The sequence below is a fragment of the Osmerus mordax genome, chromosome 26 (assembly GCF_038355195.1).
Source record: "Osmerus mordax isolate fOsmMor3 chromosome 26, fOsmMor3.pri, whole genome shotgun sequence".
In the NCBI taxonomy this organism is placed as follows: domain Eukaryota; kingdom Metazoa; phylum Chordata; class Actinopteri; order Osmeriformes; family Osmeridae; genus Osmerus; species Osmerus mordax.
In genome coordinates this window covers 2,032,536-2,046,954 of record NC_090075.1, presented here as the reverse complement: position 1 = coordinate 2,046,954, position 14,419 = coordinate 2,032,536, and the positions used below count along the sequence as shown (strand labels likewise).

Here is a 14,419-nt window from a genome sequence, read left to right as displayed (position 1 = left end):
CCAAGATCCAGACCGCTTTGTGGGAATAATTCCTGTGTTTTTATGACACACTGCCACACTTTCCCACGCGCGCGGAAGTTCTGAGAACCTCCTTAAGCGCGCGGCGGAGGAAGCGCGCCACTGCTCGGGGGCACGAGGCGGGCCGGTGGAACGCGATCATGTGAGAATCCATGCGCCGAAAGAAGGTTACAGAGCGCGAAAAAGACAGTGCACTCAAGTCAGCGAAAGAGGTGACAGCAACGCGATTCAGCGACGTACTTTTATTGCAAACAGCCCACTCAACTAGGGGAATACTGGTGCAAGAGCTTACTTAAACTTACCGAAACAACATCAGCAACATCTTTCTTTCCTAACCCATTTGTTTTCGTCGACAAGTGTTAGTATAAGCTACACATGAGTATTTGTTGTTTTTACAGTTTTCAAAAGCTCCTTTTTGGAGCTAAAAACCCGTTATCTTATATATTTTTCTCAGTTTTATTTTCATATAGATTTGTATGACTCGAAGATAAAACAGCAACATCATGAGAGGTAAGTGAATGATAATTCTACTTAACTGGCAATGCAATACATGCAAAATTATATGTTTTTTAAAGTTATTTTTTGAATGACCGTTTCGCACCTACTCAGCGTTGTCTTGTATTAAGCATTGCTTTGAATTATAGTTCTTTCTAAGTGCGTATGTCGACGCAAGGAGCTACGCATAGAGCTCAAGTAGGCTTCAAGCCCCACAGATAAAGACGAATAGATTACAGTAACATGACAAATACTCCAATTAAAGCAACAAAGATGCTAAAATAGTTTATCAGATCGTCATTAAATTACATTTCTTTAAGGAAATCCCTAACCTTGTTTTCTGTTAAGTCTAATGTTCGCATTCTGCATGCTTTGTGCGTGATAAATACTAAAACATGAATTATTATGAACAGACTAAAAATGTGCACACGGGCTACATTTTTGCACTAATAATATTTTTATTTTTATTTTGCACGCATAGAACTGACAGTAATAATTTATGGTAGATGTAGTTACTTTATCCCACCAGAGTGCGACTTTGGTTATGTAAGAGAACTGAGGGAGGGAGGGAGGGAGGGAGATTGAAACGGCTCAAAGAAAACACACGAAAAATATTAGATAATCACATTGCCTAATCTCTCCAATGACATGGGTCTTTTTTCCTGTCAGTTCTCAACATATTTTGCTCATGTTTTAAGGAGAACATGTGAACAGTATAATACTACACCTCGTAACTAATACCGTGTCATTAAATATCACTCCATATATGTATTTTAACAGCCTCTTAAACATTTGTAAAAATTAAAAATAAATAAGAGGGGTGCGTCCGCGGGTGTTCAGTTTAGATGGCAGGGTACCGTGTTGTTGTTTTCGTACTTCGCAGCATGGCCGCGGGTGAGTTTTGGGGGGGAGAGAAGGGGGGAGTGAGCTGTTCCATTGACCTAGTTATGTCATTAAGGATTACACAGAATGGGAGGAGGAGAGTGGAGGAAGGATGGTGAACTGAAGACACACGGATGACGAGCTGCAGCGTCATTACTGAGAGAGAGCAAATGATCATAATGTGTTATGATTTGTTTGGTAGCAAATCAACGGTCTGGCGAGAGCCCTTGTCGTAGGTAAACCGAAGAAATTAGGCCTTTCCAGGCATGTAATGCCTACATTAGGAGCCTCAAATCCTCCTATATTCATTAGTTAATGTGTGGTATAATGATCTAATAAATATCTTCGGGAAAAGGATAAATAAATGAATACGTTTACAACATTTTAGTATCAAAGTTTATAATCAGATGTGTGCTATAAAACAGAACTAATGCATCTGATTTACCAACCGTCAGGCTTTTTTGTTCCGAGAACGTGGCACTTGAACTTGAACTGATCCAGTGCTCGGGGCCCTGCTTGGCCTTGACCTGTCAGAGGGAGAGTGGAATGCTGTGCTGCGTAGCCCCTGTAGATCATGGCAACAGCCCTTGGCTTGCTAGCCCCAACCTACACCCCATAATGACACCTAACACCACACCCTATAGCTCCAGCAGTATGTACAGTATTTAAACTCTTTGGTTGGTAGTCCACAGTTGGCTTATAACAGCAGATTGATGATGTCATCACTCATGTCCCTTTGGAATGTATCTCTGGGCTGACAGACAGGCAGACAGACAGGCAGATAGACAGATAAACAGTCAGGCATGCATGCAGGCAGACAGACAGGCAGATAGACAGATAAACAGTCAGGCATGCATGCAGGCAGACAGACAGAGGTAGTGAAGAGGTAGCACCAAGCTGTTAGTTCCAGGAAGCACTCCACTTCAGGAGGCCCCTGATAGGAGGCCTTAGAGAGGAGGCCTGTGAAACAAGGCCCCTGATAGGAGGCCTTAGAGAGGAGGCCTGTGAAACAAGGCCCCTGATAGGAGGCCTTAAAGAGGAGGCCTGTGAAACGAGGCCCCTGATTGGCCTCTAGACATACAACAGTCCTTCTCAATTCAGGGGGTGAAATAAAATAGTTTAAAATATATATATATATATATATATATATATATATATATATATATATATATATATATATATATATATATATATAAAAATGTATTATCGAATTACGTAATCAAACTTAAGTGATTATAACTCCATAAATCACATTTGTCATATAATTGTAACAAGGGTTCAAGAGTCCAGTAACCGTGAAGACGCCTTGGAGAGTAGAGACACTGCAGTGATATCATAATCACTGCACTGCTGGCCCTAGAGTCTGTCTGTCTGTCTACCTGTCTGTCTCTCTGTCTGACTGTCTGTGGGAGTTCCCAGCATGCTGGGCTGTGGATGTGTGAAGGTGCCTGTCTGTCTGACAGCTGGACACGACCACTTTGTCCTTCGCATCCCCTCGGTTGAGGTGTCTCCTGGGAACTCTTGCCCTTACTGAAGCCAGTGTATGTGTGACAAGTGGGCAGATTGACCAGCAATTCTGCATGGTATTGTTGCTTTGATTTCTTTGACCGTTGCTTTATTATAGTTTTTACAATAGTATGATACTTTGCCTTTTTAACGAGTACAGTCAGTTGTAGTCTATTTGGTATTTAATTTTAAGTGTTCAATTCCCCTCAGTCTGAGAGAAAGCAGTTTGTGTGTGTCAGGAGCGAGTGTGAGTTGTGATTTGTTCCAGCACCACACACACACACACACACACCACACTCACACCACAAGGAAAACAATAGGAAAAGGACAAATTGGAGGATTAAAGAATGAAAGTGAATGCCTCACAGGGCCGGTGTGTGTTTCAGCACCCTGGAAGTCTACCACTTTAGGTTAAGCATACAGTAATTCACATCACTGAAACTCTCAAATTAAACAGGACCTCTGGACTCTCTCTGGATGCGTGATAAGGCTGCATGCAAGTTTCAGAATGTGCTTGTTTAACTGTTTAACAGCAACTGGGAGGTTTTGTAGCGCTGGAACTTGGAGCATGACACACTGACTGAGTGACTGACACACACAGGAGAAAGGCCACCTCCATAGTCGCTGCCAGATTATACCCTGCAGATTAGACCCTGCAGATTAGACCCTGCAGATTAGACCCAAGAATATACCACTAACTGGTTTACCTTCATTGAAACTCCTCTTTCTCAGGACACTCTTTGGTCACAGTAAATGGTTATTATGATCAAACAAATCTATCTTCTCTTGTGTTCAAGAGAATAATGTAACTTGTTTTCCACAAGTTTAGGCCTGTTTTGACTTCCAGAGTCCCTTTTGACATTGATGGATCATTTAATACATTGGCCTCTCAATTTCCTTGAGTTTCTCTGATTTCTTACCTGGCGGGTACATAATGGCAGTATTCAACTCACTGATTACACCGTTCAAGGCTAAGTGCATAATTATCTGGTAATAATTAACGAGTATTGTAATGCTTCACTAGGGTCTTATTTTCTGATAAGGTACAAGAAAAACACTCACACAATCTGTCTTTGACTTGTAACGTTTTTTGCTTTGTATCGCACTTCCAAAGTGCGTCAAGCGACTGCTTTCAAAGTCAGGAAACACCCTAACCGTAACTACCTCCACTCAATGACCCCAAATGTTCTCTCCGGAGCGTCAAAACACAAAAAAACTGTCCTTGTTTAAGACCGCGGAGCAAATCAATCACTCCTTCTTGCACAGAACCCAGTCTCAAATACACCTCCTGCCCTGAGAGCAGTTCACGTGAGTAATGGCCTCCTCTCCTGTTGATTAGTCATCCGTTGCAGGAGTGTAAGAGGGAGACTGATTGTGTTGTAGTCGGGCCTCTCGCTTATATAAATTGGGACCGGACAATTCGTGTCGTGTAAGCTTCTTCAAACCGACAGAACCTAAAAATAGTTATATGAGCGACAGCTGAAACTGCAGTCAAATAGTTGACAAGCAGCCACTAGTTGAGGGTCGGTGTGTGTTGCTGGCCCCATGGGCCGGTGGAGTAACTCACTACTCGGTTACATAAGGAGAAGATGGCCGCCGGCACTGTTTCACTTATTGATTTGCTCTCACACCTGTTTGAGACGGTCACAAATCGTTCTCTGGAATAAACCACACGGCAGTGAGATGACATATCATATTTCCCTCCTATCTCTCTCTATCTCACTTGCTCTTTCTACCTGTCTCTCTCTCCCTCTTTTCACCCTCACTCTCTCTCTATTTCATCTTATCTCCTCTCTGTGATGTAGTCAGATTTGGTTCCACCTTAAAGCGGGAGAGAAATTAGATTACTAGGCTGTGCCCGGCTCCTCCTCTCAGCTCAATGGGAAAGTGTGTCAGTAGACCAGCTCCTTCTCCAAGCCGGACTTCTCCCTGGCTGAGTAGCAGGCCAGACAGCCAGTCAGAGCCTGAGCACTGTACCCGGTGAGCCAATGGGAGCACGGAAAAGAAAGGGAGGGGGAGGGAGAGGCTCGTCACGGCGTTGCCACGGCGACATCGCCTGAATGAGTGTGTTCGTGGAATGTTGCCAGACGGTAGTTATATAACAAGAGAGGAGAGGAGGGGAGGGAGGAGGGGGGAGGGGAGGGAGGTTATTTTCCACTGGCCTTTATTTATTTATTTCCCAGGGTTGGTTGTTGTAGGTCGGTAGGAACTTTATCCAGAGGAAACACTGAAATATCTCACCCATATTATGCACAAGAACTGTCTCTCCACCAACCAGCAGCAGTCAGGGGACGCCTGGGCCAATTCTCTCCGTGAACGTTGAAATTGTACCTTTCATTCACATAGTTAATGAACCTAAACTTAATTTGATTCCGCGCGTGACGCATGTCCAGATCCCTGACTTGAGCTTGGAGTTGTGTGAGGTTTCTGACGTTCTGGATCGGGACGGTTAATACCACAGCGGCAAATTCAAGCTTACCTAACAACCTAATTGCGTTATGGCGCAAAGCAGTTTAAAAAGTCTTTAACACGCCCTGCCAGCCTCTGCAAACAGCCAGGAGCGACCGACTCCCAGCGTAGCTCCTGCTGGTCTGGTTGCGTCTCTTTTAGGTTGTTGTCTTTTCAGCGCTTAGCCAAGGATGCAGAGGAGGTTTCGTTAACTTGCAGTTCACCCTGGAGGAGGGGGGGGGGGGGGGTGGTGCGGGGCGCTGGGAGGGGTGGGGGGTGGTGCGGGGCGCTGGGAGGGGCGGGGGGGCGAGGTAAAGAGCCGGTGTAACTTTATAACCGCGGGCCTCCGCTAATGCAATTGACCTGCTATTCTGGTCCAGTGAAGACTCTGGCAGCCTCACTTAGATAAACAGCAGCTGAAAAGAACAGTCTGTGCTTAAGATAGAGAGAAAGATAGAGAGTTAAAGTCTGCTCTCTTAAAGGTGTGCTGTTTTTTTGTTGCCTTGTGTGTTTTGTCACAAGAATGTGCACTCCTCTAAGTACATTTCCTCCCAATATTTGACATTTAGATGGTCTATTTGGCTCTGCATTGTGAAATCCTCTGTGAATAAAATATATACAGGGTCAACACCTAGTATAACTAATTTCAAGGCTATCCAGGTTTGTAAGTTAGGCTGTGGTGTAGGCCGGCTACCTAACCCTAACCCTTAGTCAACTTCATTAAGTCGCTCTAAAGTTAGCCTGCTCTGACAATGTTTGTCTGGCCTTTATGGTTTTCAGCAGCATATCAGATACGTTTTATGGCTCGCAATTTCGAATAGCCCTTTCTCCAAGACTCATGTCCAATCCTGCTGAGAAACAGCATTACTTCCTCCTTAACCACTTCCCTATCGACTGTTGCTCCCTGACCAGGAGTACATAGTCTCCACCAAAAGCTTAGACAAATAACGTTTTATTGTGTCATTATCGTCTGAGTAAAATGACACGGAATTGCACAAGAGAACACCGACAACATTCATGCAGCATTTCAAAATCTACGTAACTCAAACTCTTTCGATTTCTGTTTGTATATCAGTCTGTTCTAAAATACTGTCCTCTCTCTCTCTCTCTCTCTCTCCCCCTCTCCCTATTCCTCTCCCCCTCCAGCTCAGATTGAAGTGATACCCTGTAAGATCTGTGGGGACAAGTCCTCAGGAATCCACTATGGTGTCATCACCTGTGAGGGCTGCAAGGTGAGCCCAGTACCCCAGCTCCATTAGAGAGTTAAATCAAGTTTCTCTAGTTTCGCCTGTGTTGTGTTGGAGCCTGCCTGTCGTGTTGATTGTTTTTGAGTGGGTAATTGTGGCCTGCATTCTGAATGAACAAAACACACTGTACATATTCTGTCACTTAATGTTGCACTGAAAGTCTGCTACACCTGGATTGACTCTGTGTGTGTGTGTGTGTGTGTGTGGTGTGTGTGTGTGTGTGTGTGTGGTGTGTGTGTGTGTGGTGTGTGTGTGTGTGTGTGTGTGTGTGTGTGTGGTGTGTGTGTGTGTGTGTGTGTGTGTGTGGTGTGTGTGTGTGTGTGTGTGTGTGTGTGTGGTGTGTGTGTGTGGTGTGTGTGTGGTGTGTGTGTGTGTGTGTGTGTGGTGTGTGTGTGTGTGTGTGTGTGTGTGTGTGTGTGTGTGTGTGTGTGTGTGTGTGTGTGTGTGTGTGTGTGTGTGTGTGGTGTGTGTGTGTGTGTGTGTGTGTGTGTGTGTGTGTGTGTGTGGTGTGTGTGCCGGCAGGGCTTCTTCCGTCGCAGCCAGCAGAACAACGCCATGTACTCCTGCTCCCGCCAGAGGAACTGTCTGATCGACCGGACCAACCGCAACCGATGCCAACACTGCCGGCTTCAGAAGTGTCTGGCTCTGGGCATGAGCCGCGATGGTGAGGCCCTGCACCGCTGCCTGTGTGTGTGTGTGTGTGTGTGTGTCTGACTGCTGAAGTGCCGTATTCAGACAGTTGCTGATCGGTTGGTTGTTCTCCGCCGACACTCATCACTTCCTTGTCTCCTCCCCGATCCCAGCGGTCAAGTTCGGCCGCATGTCCAAGAAGCAGCGAGACAGCCTGTACGCCGAGGTCCAGAAGCACCAGCAGTCCCAGGAGCGAGCCAGCGCCGCTGCCCGCGAGGAGGCGTCCGAGCTGGGCTCCCACGGCCGCGCCTACAGCCGGGGATCCAGCACCGCCTTCTGCGACCTGGACGACATCACCACCCTGCCGGAAGGCCTGCTGTTTGACCTGCCCCTGACACCAGAGGGCGCCGGAGGGGAATACTGCAACCTGGAGATGCTGGGAGGAAGTGGGGGAAGCAGTTCCTCGTCTCAGAGCTCCCCTGAGCAGAGCGGCCTGGACTTCGGAGACCATCACGTCAAACACGAGTACCAGCTGCTGCACGAGTCGGGCATCTTCGCCCACGGCCTCCTCAACCCCCTGCCAGAGGGATGCTCTCTGATGGAGATAGGTCAGTAGGAACCCCCCCCCCCCTCCCCCCAAGGATGCCGCGCCATCTCTCTGTTACCGCGGTAACACAGTTGGTGGCGGGAACACGGATAAAAAGAACAATTCCATCGAGCTTCGCTGTCTTTGTCTGAAGCTGATGTTTGTTGTGACTCCTGTGTGTTCAGAGCGCATCACCCAGAGTGTGTTGAAGTCCCATGTGGAGACCAGCCAGTACAGCTCCGAGGAACTGAAGAGGCTGGCCTGGACGCTGTACTCCCAGGAGGAGACACGCTCCTTCCAGACCAAGGTACACACACACACACACACAGACACACGCAGGGAGTCAGACAGACACATACACAGACAGACACACACACGCAGACATACACACACGCAGACACACAGACAGTTAGACAGACACACACACACAGGCAGTCAGACAGACACATACACACACAGCCAGACACATAGACAGACAGACCTCTAGGATACAGAGTAACATTCCTAATGTCTTGTACTCATCTAAGTACCCGTCTCTCCTTGTGCCAGTCACACAGACAGGCACATGTCTAGGATACAGAGTGACATGTCTTGTGCCCGTCTCTCCCTGTGCCAGTCTGTGGACGTGATGTGGCAGCAGTGTGCCCATCACCTCACCAACGCCATCCAGTACGTGGTGGAGTTCGCCAAGCGCATCACTGGCTTCATGGACCTCTGTCAGAACGACCAGATCATCCTGCTCAAAGCAGGTCAGTACCTACACCTGCCCTGCCTAGGGCCGGAATGACTCCAACACAGAGCTTGTGGCTGAAACCAAACACACAGCAACTCAGTACACACACACACACACACACACAGCTTATGCTAAGACTAAAGACAAACCAGGCCTGCCCCCAGGGCTGCTTCTCTGGACACGCATCATGTTGCTGTCCACGAGCCTGGCTCCAGAGGCCCTTGTTCTAACCGTTGTTCCTCTTGTTTTCTTCTCGTCCACTTTTCTCTTTTCCCCCTCATGATCTACTATGTACCAAACCTGTACTCTTTGTATTGTATTGGGAAAACATCCATCCCTTGTAATAAACCGTTGTCTCCTCCATTTTTTTGTGATTTACAAACACAATCTTCCACATCGCTGTCGCTTTTGAAAATGGGGATTGCCTGTGGTCCGATTTAAAATTGACGTGACTTTGTGCTGCTGTTGTGTGCATGTTGGAGCATCCTCTCTCTCTTTATCTCTCTGTCTGTCTCTCTCTCTTTCTCTCTCTGTCTGTCTCTCTCCCTCTCTCTCTCTCTTTCTCTCTCTGTCTGTCTCTCTCCCTCTCTCTTTCTCTCTCTGTCTCTCTCCCTCTCTCTCTTTCTCTCTCTGTCTCTCTCCCTCCCTTTCTCTCCCTTTCTCTCCCTCTCTCTCTCTGTCTCTCCCTCTCCCTATCTCTCTCTCTCTGGTCTCTCTGGTTTTCCCTCCAGGCTGCTTGGATGTCCTCCTCATCCGCATGTGTCGTTCCTACAACCCCATCAACCACACTCTGCTCTTCGATGGCAAGTTTGCAAGTGCTCAGCTCTTCAAGGCTCTCGGTAAGTTACTCCCCACCACACACACACACACACACACACACACACACACACACAGTAAGTTACTCCCCACCACACACACACACACACAGTAAGTTACTCCCCACCACACACACACACACACACACACACAGTAAGTTACTCCCCACCACACACACACACACACACACACAGTAAGTTACTCCCCACCACACACACACACACACAGTAAGTTACTCCCCACCACACACACACACAGTAAGTTACTCCCCACCACACACACACACACAGTAAGTTACTCCCCACCACACACACACACACACACACACACACACACAGTAAGTCAACCAACCAACAACCTTGGTCAAACTCCACTTTGGAAGTCAGGTTGTTTGACGGGGACTTCTCCCGGTGTGTTGCGCAGGCTGTGACGACCTGGTCGGCGCCGTGTACGACCTGGCCAGGAGCCTGAGCCGCCTGCAGCTCTCTGAGGAGGAGATGGCTCTGTTCAGCGGCGCCGTGCTGCTGTCACCAGGTGAGACCCAGACCCTCCAGCAGGGGGCACCACAGCAACCTCACAGATCACCTTCTGGCCGTTGTCCTAAGCCTCTTACTGCGGCCCCGTAGAATGGTCTGGTTATGTACATGTCTTATGACAGTGGTAATAATAACAATACTGTTTATTTGTAACGCACGTATCTTCAACTCGAATCACTACAGCACAGGAAAAATCAGTCATAAAACGTAATATATTATAACAATAGGGGCAGACAATTAAATTAACAATTAAAAACCAGATTTAAAAAGTTTGATTTCATTTTTTGGTGTGTGGTATGTTTAATAATGATGTTTAATAGTGATGTGACTTCCCTCCCCCCCTTCCCCCCCCCCCTCCAGACCGGGCCTGGCTGAGCGACACCCAGCAGGTCCAGAAGCTGCAGGAGAACATGTACCTGGCTCTGCAGCACAGCCTTCAGAGAGGAGGCTGCTCCGAGGAGAAGCTCACCAAGGTACCCACACCGTGCGTCACCACGCACTCTGCATCCTTAGCTGCTTACAGACTAGTTTTATTGCATTGTTCATTCTGACTTTGTTTTAGATTGATCATGTCATAGTTTGACAGTAGATGGCCGGATTCGGATGTGGGAAAACGCTGACATTGATATGTTTCCCTCTTTTTCCTCCTCTCTAAAGATGGTGTCCAAGATGCCCATGATGAAGTCCATCTGCAACCTGCACATCGACAAGCTGGAGTTCTTCCGGCTCCTCCACCCAGAGACGGCCTACAGCTTCCCCCCTCTCTACCGCGAGGTCTTCGGCAGCGAGATCGCTTTCCCAGACTCCACCGAGGGCTAGTGGTCCCCCATCGCACCAAACCCTGATTCACACAGACAGAGAGGTTTACGGATGAGGGACGGGGAGAGCGAGAGAAGCACAGTGAGAGAGAGAGAGAGCAGGAAGTGGCAAGAGGCAACCAGCAACTCAGTGACAATCCTGCACGCTACACTTTAGCAGACACTACCGCTCACCTCCACTCTTTCACCTTTGAACCTCGGTCTCCCATCCCGCTCTGCAGAGCAGCTTGAACTGCCTGGAGACACAGTCCCGTAGTTACTGCTTCATTTCATGAGGTGCTGGGCTCGAAGTGCTCGCTATCTGTTATCTATGTGGGGAGGAGTTGAGAAAAACCTTATAAGAAATGTTCTCGTGGTAATTTAAATCATAATTAAAAAAAAACATTTGTAAGGACTGAATCTTAGAAGTCCTCAAGAACTTGAGTCTGACTTCTCGAGTTTTCAAAGGTCCTAAGGTAAGCTAATAGGGAATGTAGTTCTCAGTCCTGTCGCCCCCTCACCCCTGGCAAGGCCTGACACAGCATGTCCGCCCTGTCCTAGCCTCTCTCTGGAGGAGTACTATGGACGAGGCATGTTTAAACGCTTTTTATGCGAGGGGTGGTGAAAACAAACAGCAATTTTTTTTTTCTCCTTAGTTTTGTACTTGTGGTGGTTTGGTATCCAGGAAGTTAACTGTTGAAAGGGACCAAGAACAAAAAGAGAGAGCAGGGCGAGAGGGATGACGTGGTGAACTAAGACGTGAGGCGTCTTACCACATCACAGGCACAATCTATTGCACAGCACTTAGACTAGGCACCTATGCTGGCCTACTCGTGCATTTGTACTAGCAGACATTCAGACAGTGATATATTTTTTATTTTATTTTTGAACATCTTTTTTTTTTTTTGAGATGCAATCAAAGACCTCAACCCTTTGACCTTTTCCCTTTGCAAATGCCACTTCGAGAAAGAGAGAGCGAAAAGAGGAAAGAATCACAGAAGTATTTTGAAAAGTATTTTTTTCAAATGTCACTATATGTATACATAGACTTATATTTACTCTTGTAACAATTAGTTGTTTGGGGGAGAGAGAGAGCGAGAGAGAGAGAGAGAGAGAGAGAGAGAGAGAGAGAGAGAGAGAGAGAGAGAGAGAGAGAGAGGGGAAAGAAGAGAGGGAGAGAAAGAAAATAGTCTCAGGCTTCTCAAAGACTTCCTGACCACACGGTTGGGTGAAAAGAAGACGACAATCGCTGCACAGTCTGAACCCTGTGGACAATTGGCACCTAAGACTAAGACCATGCTGGGGAAGCCCCGCCTCCGAGCCACAAGCCCCGCCTCCGAGCCACAAGCCCCGCCTCCGAGCCACAAAGACTCCCAGAGGCAGTAGGCTGTTCTACTGAGACGGGCGTAGAGGCAGGACGATAACAGCCTCACCCAAGGAGCACCGATCACTGCCATCTCCAGAGTCCCACCCACGGCCCCCACCCCCCGCCGACGTCCCCAACGACCAGGCAACGACCATCACTGCTGTGATGGAGCCTGGCAGAGGCACAGGGGGAAGGAGCCTAGCAACCGAGGCTTGACAACCAACAAACTGAGCAGACTCTCACTTGTGTGGAGGAAGAGGATTCTGGGATGTCTAGCTGCTTGGGCCAGCAGTGGGCAGGGATGCTGGTCAACACCTATACATACTTTTTACCTGTGGTGCTCAATCCTTCTGCTTTCATAGAAAACTGCAAACTGATAGACTGATAGAGGTGTTTTAGTCTGTCGTCCTCCCCACCCTCCATAGCCGTACTACCTCACCTCCCCCCAGACTTACCGCACGTCTAAGGGTAGACAGTCCCTCACCAGCGAGCCCTGTGAGCTATGTGGACGTAGGGACACAGCACCACCACATCCGCTGCGTTGCTCTTTACCGTGCAGTTTGAAGGACATAGCTGAAAAATATTACATCTATTTTATGCAAATATATTTTTCCATTCAGTTTGATAAAACCTCATGGAGATTTCTGTTTTTACTGAAATTCTGTTAAGACACTACATATTGTACACACAAGGGGGCAGGCAGATAAAGATACCGGCACATAGACAACTAGACAAACATACTGACAGAGAAACATGAGAGATCGATTTGGATTTCACAAATGAAGCCCTTCAACACTCATAATACAAAGCTTGACCCTTCAACAGACCAGCTGCTGTGGATGAAAATAGAATCAGTAGAGCTGAAGTTTATTACAACCTTCTTTACCGCAAAGAGACAATCACTCACAGGCCTTGGCTATCCAGTTGTATTAGAAGTGATCCCATGTTTCACTTGTTGCACTGCTGGGCCAGTGTAGGACTCCCTATTGTATATAAGCATCTGTGGTTTCTGTTTAGGGGGATACAGGATTTTAATGGATGCTCAAGGTAGAGTCAGAGTGGGACTGTGCAATAATGTTGTTCCCGTGTGTAGCTTGAAGGCGACAGCTACACCCTAAACTAATCCAAGCCAGGTGATCCTGCAGTCAGGTGACCCTGCAGTCAGGTGACCCTGCATAGTCCCCCCACACACACTCCGACAGAGATGAACGCACAGATTCTCCCCCTCAACGCTACACAAAGCCACAACACAACTACACGACATGAGTCTAGTATTAACTCGCACGAGTTTGACGACGGTTTGCGAGGCAGTGCAAGATTGTACACATGGTGTAAATGCTTTGTGAAAGTGTTTAGAGCTTAGGATGTATTTGTAAAAAAATATATATATACAAATTTAAAAAATTTAGGTGAAACTGTGCAGCCTCTGGCGAGATGTCTGGTGGTGTTCCGGCGGGGGCAGTTCTGTAGGGCTAAGCACTTTTACTTTTCCTGTCAGTTTCACTCAGGGAGATAACTGGTCTCTCTGACCTAGTGTCTTTAGATAGCCTAGCAGGGACACGTGCACCCAACAGAAAACCTTAACCCATCACTGTGTACAGTCTGTTCTTGTGAATGTTGATCACAGAAGTATCAAATATTCTACCCCAGTTTGATATCAATGTTATTATTGGGCGTTTGAGCATTACGGAGTTCGTAGAAGAAATAGCATCTAAACGATAATGAAATATAGCAAGATGGATTGGAATCTTTGGATCGTGTGCTGGTTTTGTTGTGATCTTTTGTTTGTTAATTTCTATCCTTTTTTTGTCATGTTGTTTTTCTCTTCAGTTTAGTGCTTCTTTTCGTCTCGAAGAGTTGTAATTCTATTTTTTTTAAGAACGTTTATATAAATGCCTCCCTAAAAAGTTTCTCTTTTGTCATGATCCTTCTGTTTATTATGTTCCCATTCTATTTTAAGATTATTATTGAAATCAATATAGATTTTAATAAGATATAATTTATTATATGTTATGAATATAAATACGTAATTAACACAGTGAACAATTGTACATTGGGAATACAATGTGTGGATTAATGAATGTAATAAAGATCGTTTTACTATAACGTTACCTAAACATTTATATGATTTCAAACGGTATCCCAGACGTGAACGCATACATATGTCGATGTCCCACCAAAGTTGGACCAGAGAATGGCTGTTTATTAATCCGAAGAACGCTAAAGAACGTATTTGCGTTCTTGAGGCAGCCCATGGCAGCCAGGTGGCGATGTCTGACTTCAGCAGACCCCTGGTCCAAAGCTCCTCTTCTCATTCAGCTTCGCCCGTAAGTACAACTAATACAGAACTGTACATTGC

At 46.8% G+C, this 14,419-nt stretch overlaps 1 protein-coding gene across 2 annotated transcripts; it reads left to right on the top strand.

The window, feature by feature from the left end:
- The first annotated feature begins 214 nt into the window (after nucleotides 1-214).
- On the top strand, nucleotides 215-14,171 carry rorca (RAR-related orphan receptor C a). Of its 2 annotated transcripts, XM_067229624.1 has the most exons (11): nucleotides 215-230; nucleotides 473-528; nucleotides 6,496-6,581; nucleotides 7,119-7,260; nucleotides 7,400-7,834; nucleotides 7,998-8,119; nucleotides 8,429-8,561; nucleotides 9,277-9,384; nucleotides 9,785-9,895; nucleotides 10,258-10,370; nucleotides 10,555-14,171. In XM_067229624.1, exons 2-11 carry the CDS (start codon nucleotides 522-524, stop codon nucleotides 10,714-10,716), a joined length of 1,419 nt encoding a protein of 472 aa, XP_067085725.1. In that variant the 5' UTR covers nucleotides 215-230; nucleotides 473-521; the 3' UTR covers nucleotides 10,717-14,171. The 2 variants fall into 2 exon arrangements, with proteins under 2 accessions (XP_067085725.1, XP_067085726.1); XM_067229625.1 differs by lacking the exons at nucleotides 215-230; nucleotides 473-528 and adding an exon at nucleotides 2,899-2,978.
- Nucleotides 14,172-14,419: the final 248 nt, after the last annotated feature.

Bases quoted from the DNA above. Each gene is read 5' to 3' on its own strand.
- rorca (XM_067229624.1), top strand. The intron at 9,385-9,784 runs GTAAGTTACTCC...TGTGTTGCGCAG, and splicing joins TCAGCTCTTCAAGGCTCTCG to GCTGTGACGACCTGGTCGGC. The intron at 10,371-10,554 runs GTACCCACACCG...TCCTCTCTAAAG, and splicing joins CCGAGGAGAAGCTCACCAAG to ATGGTGTCCAAGATGCCCAT.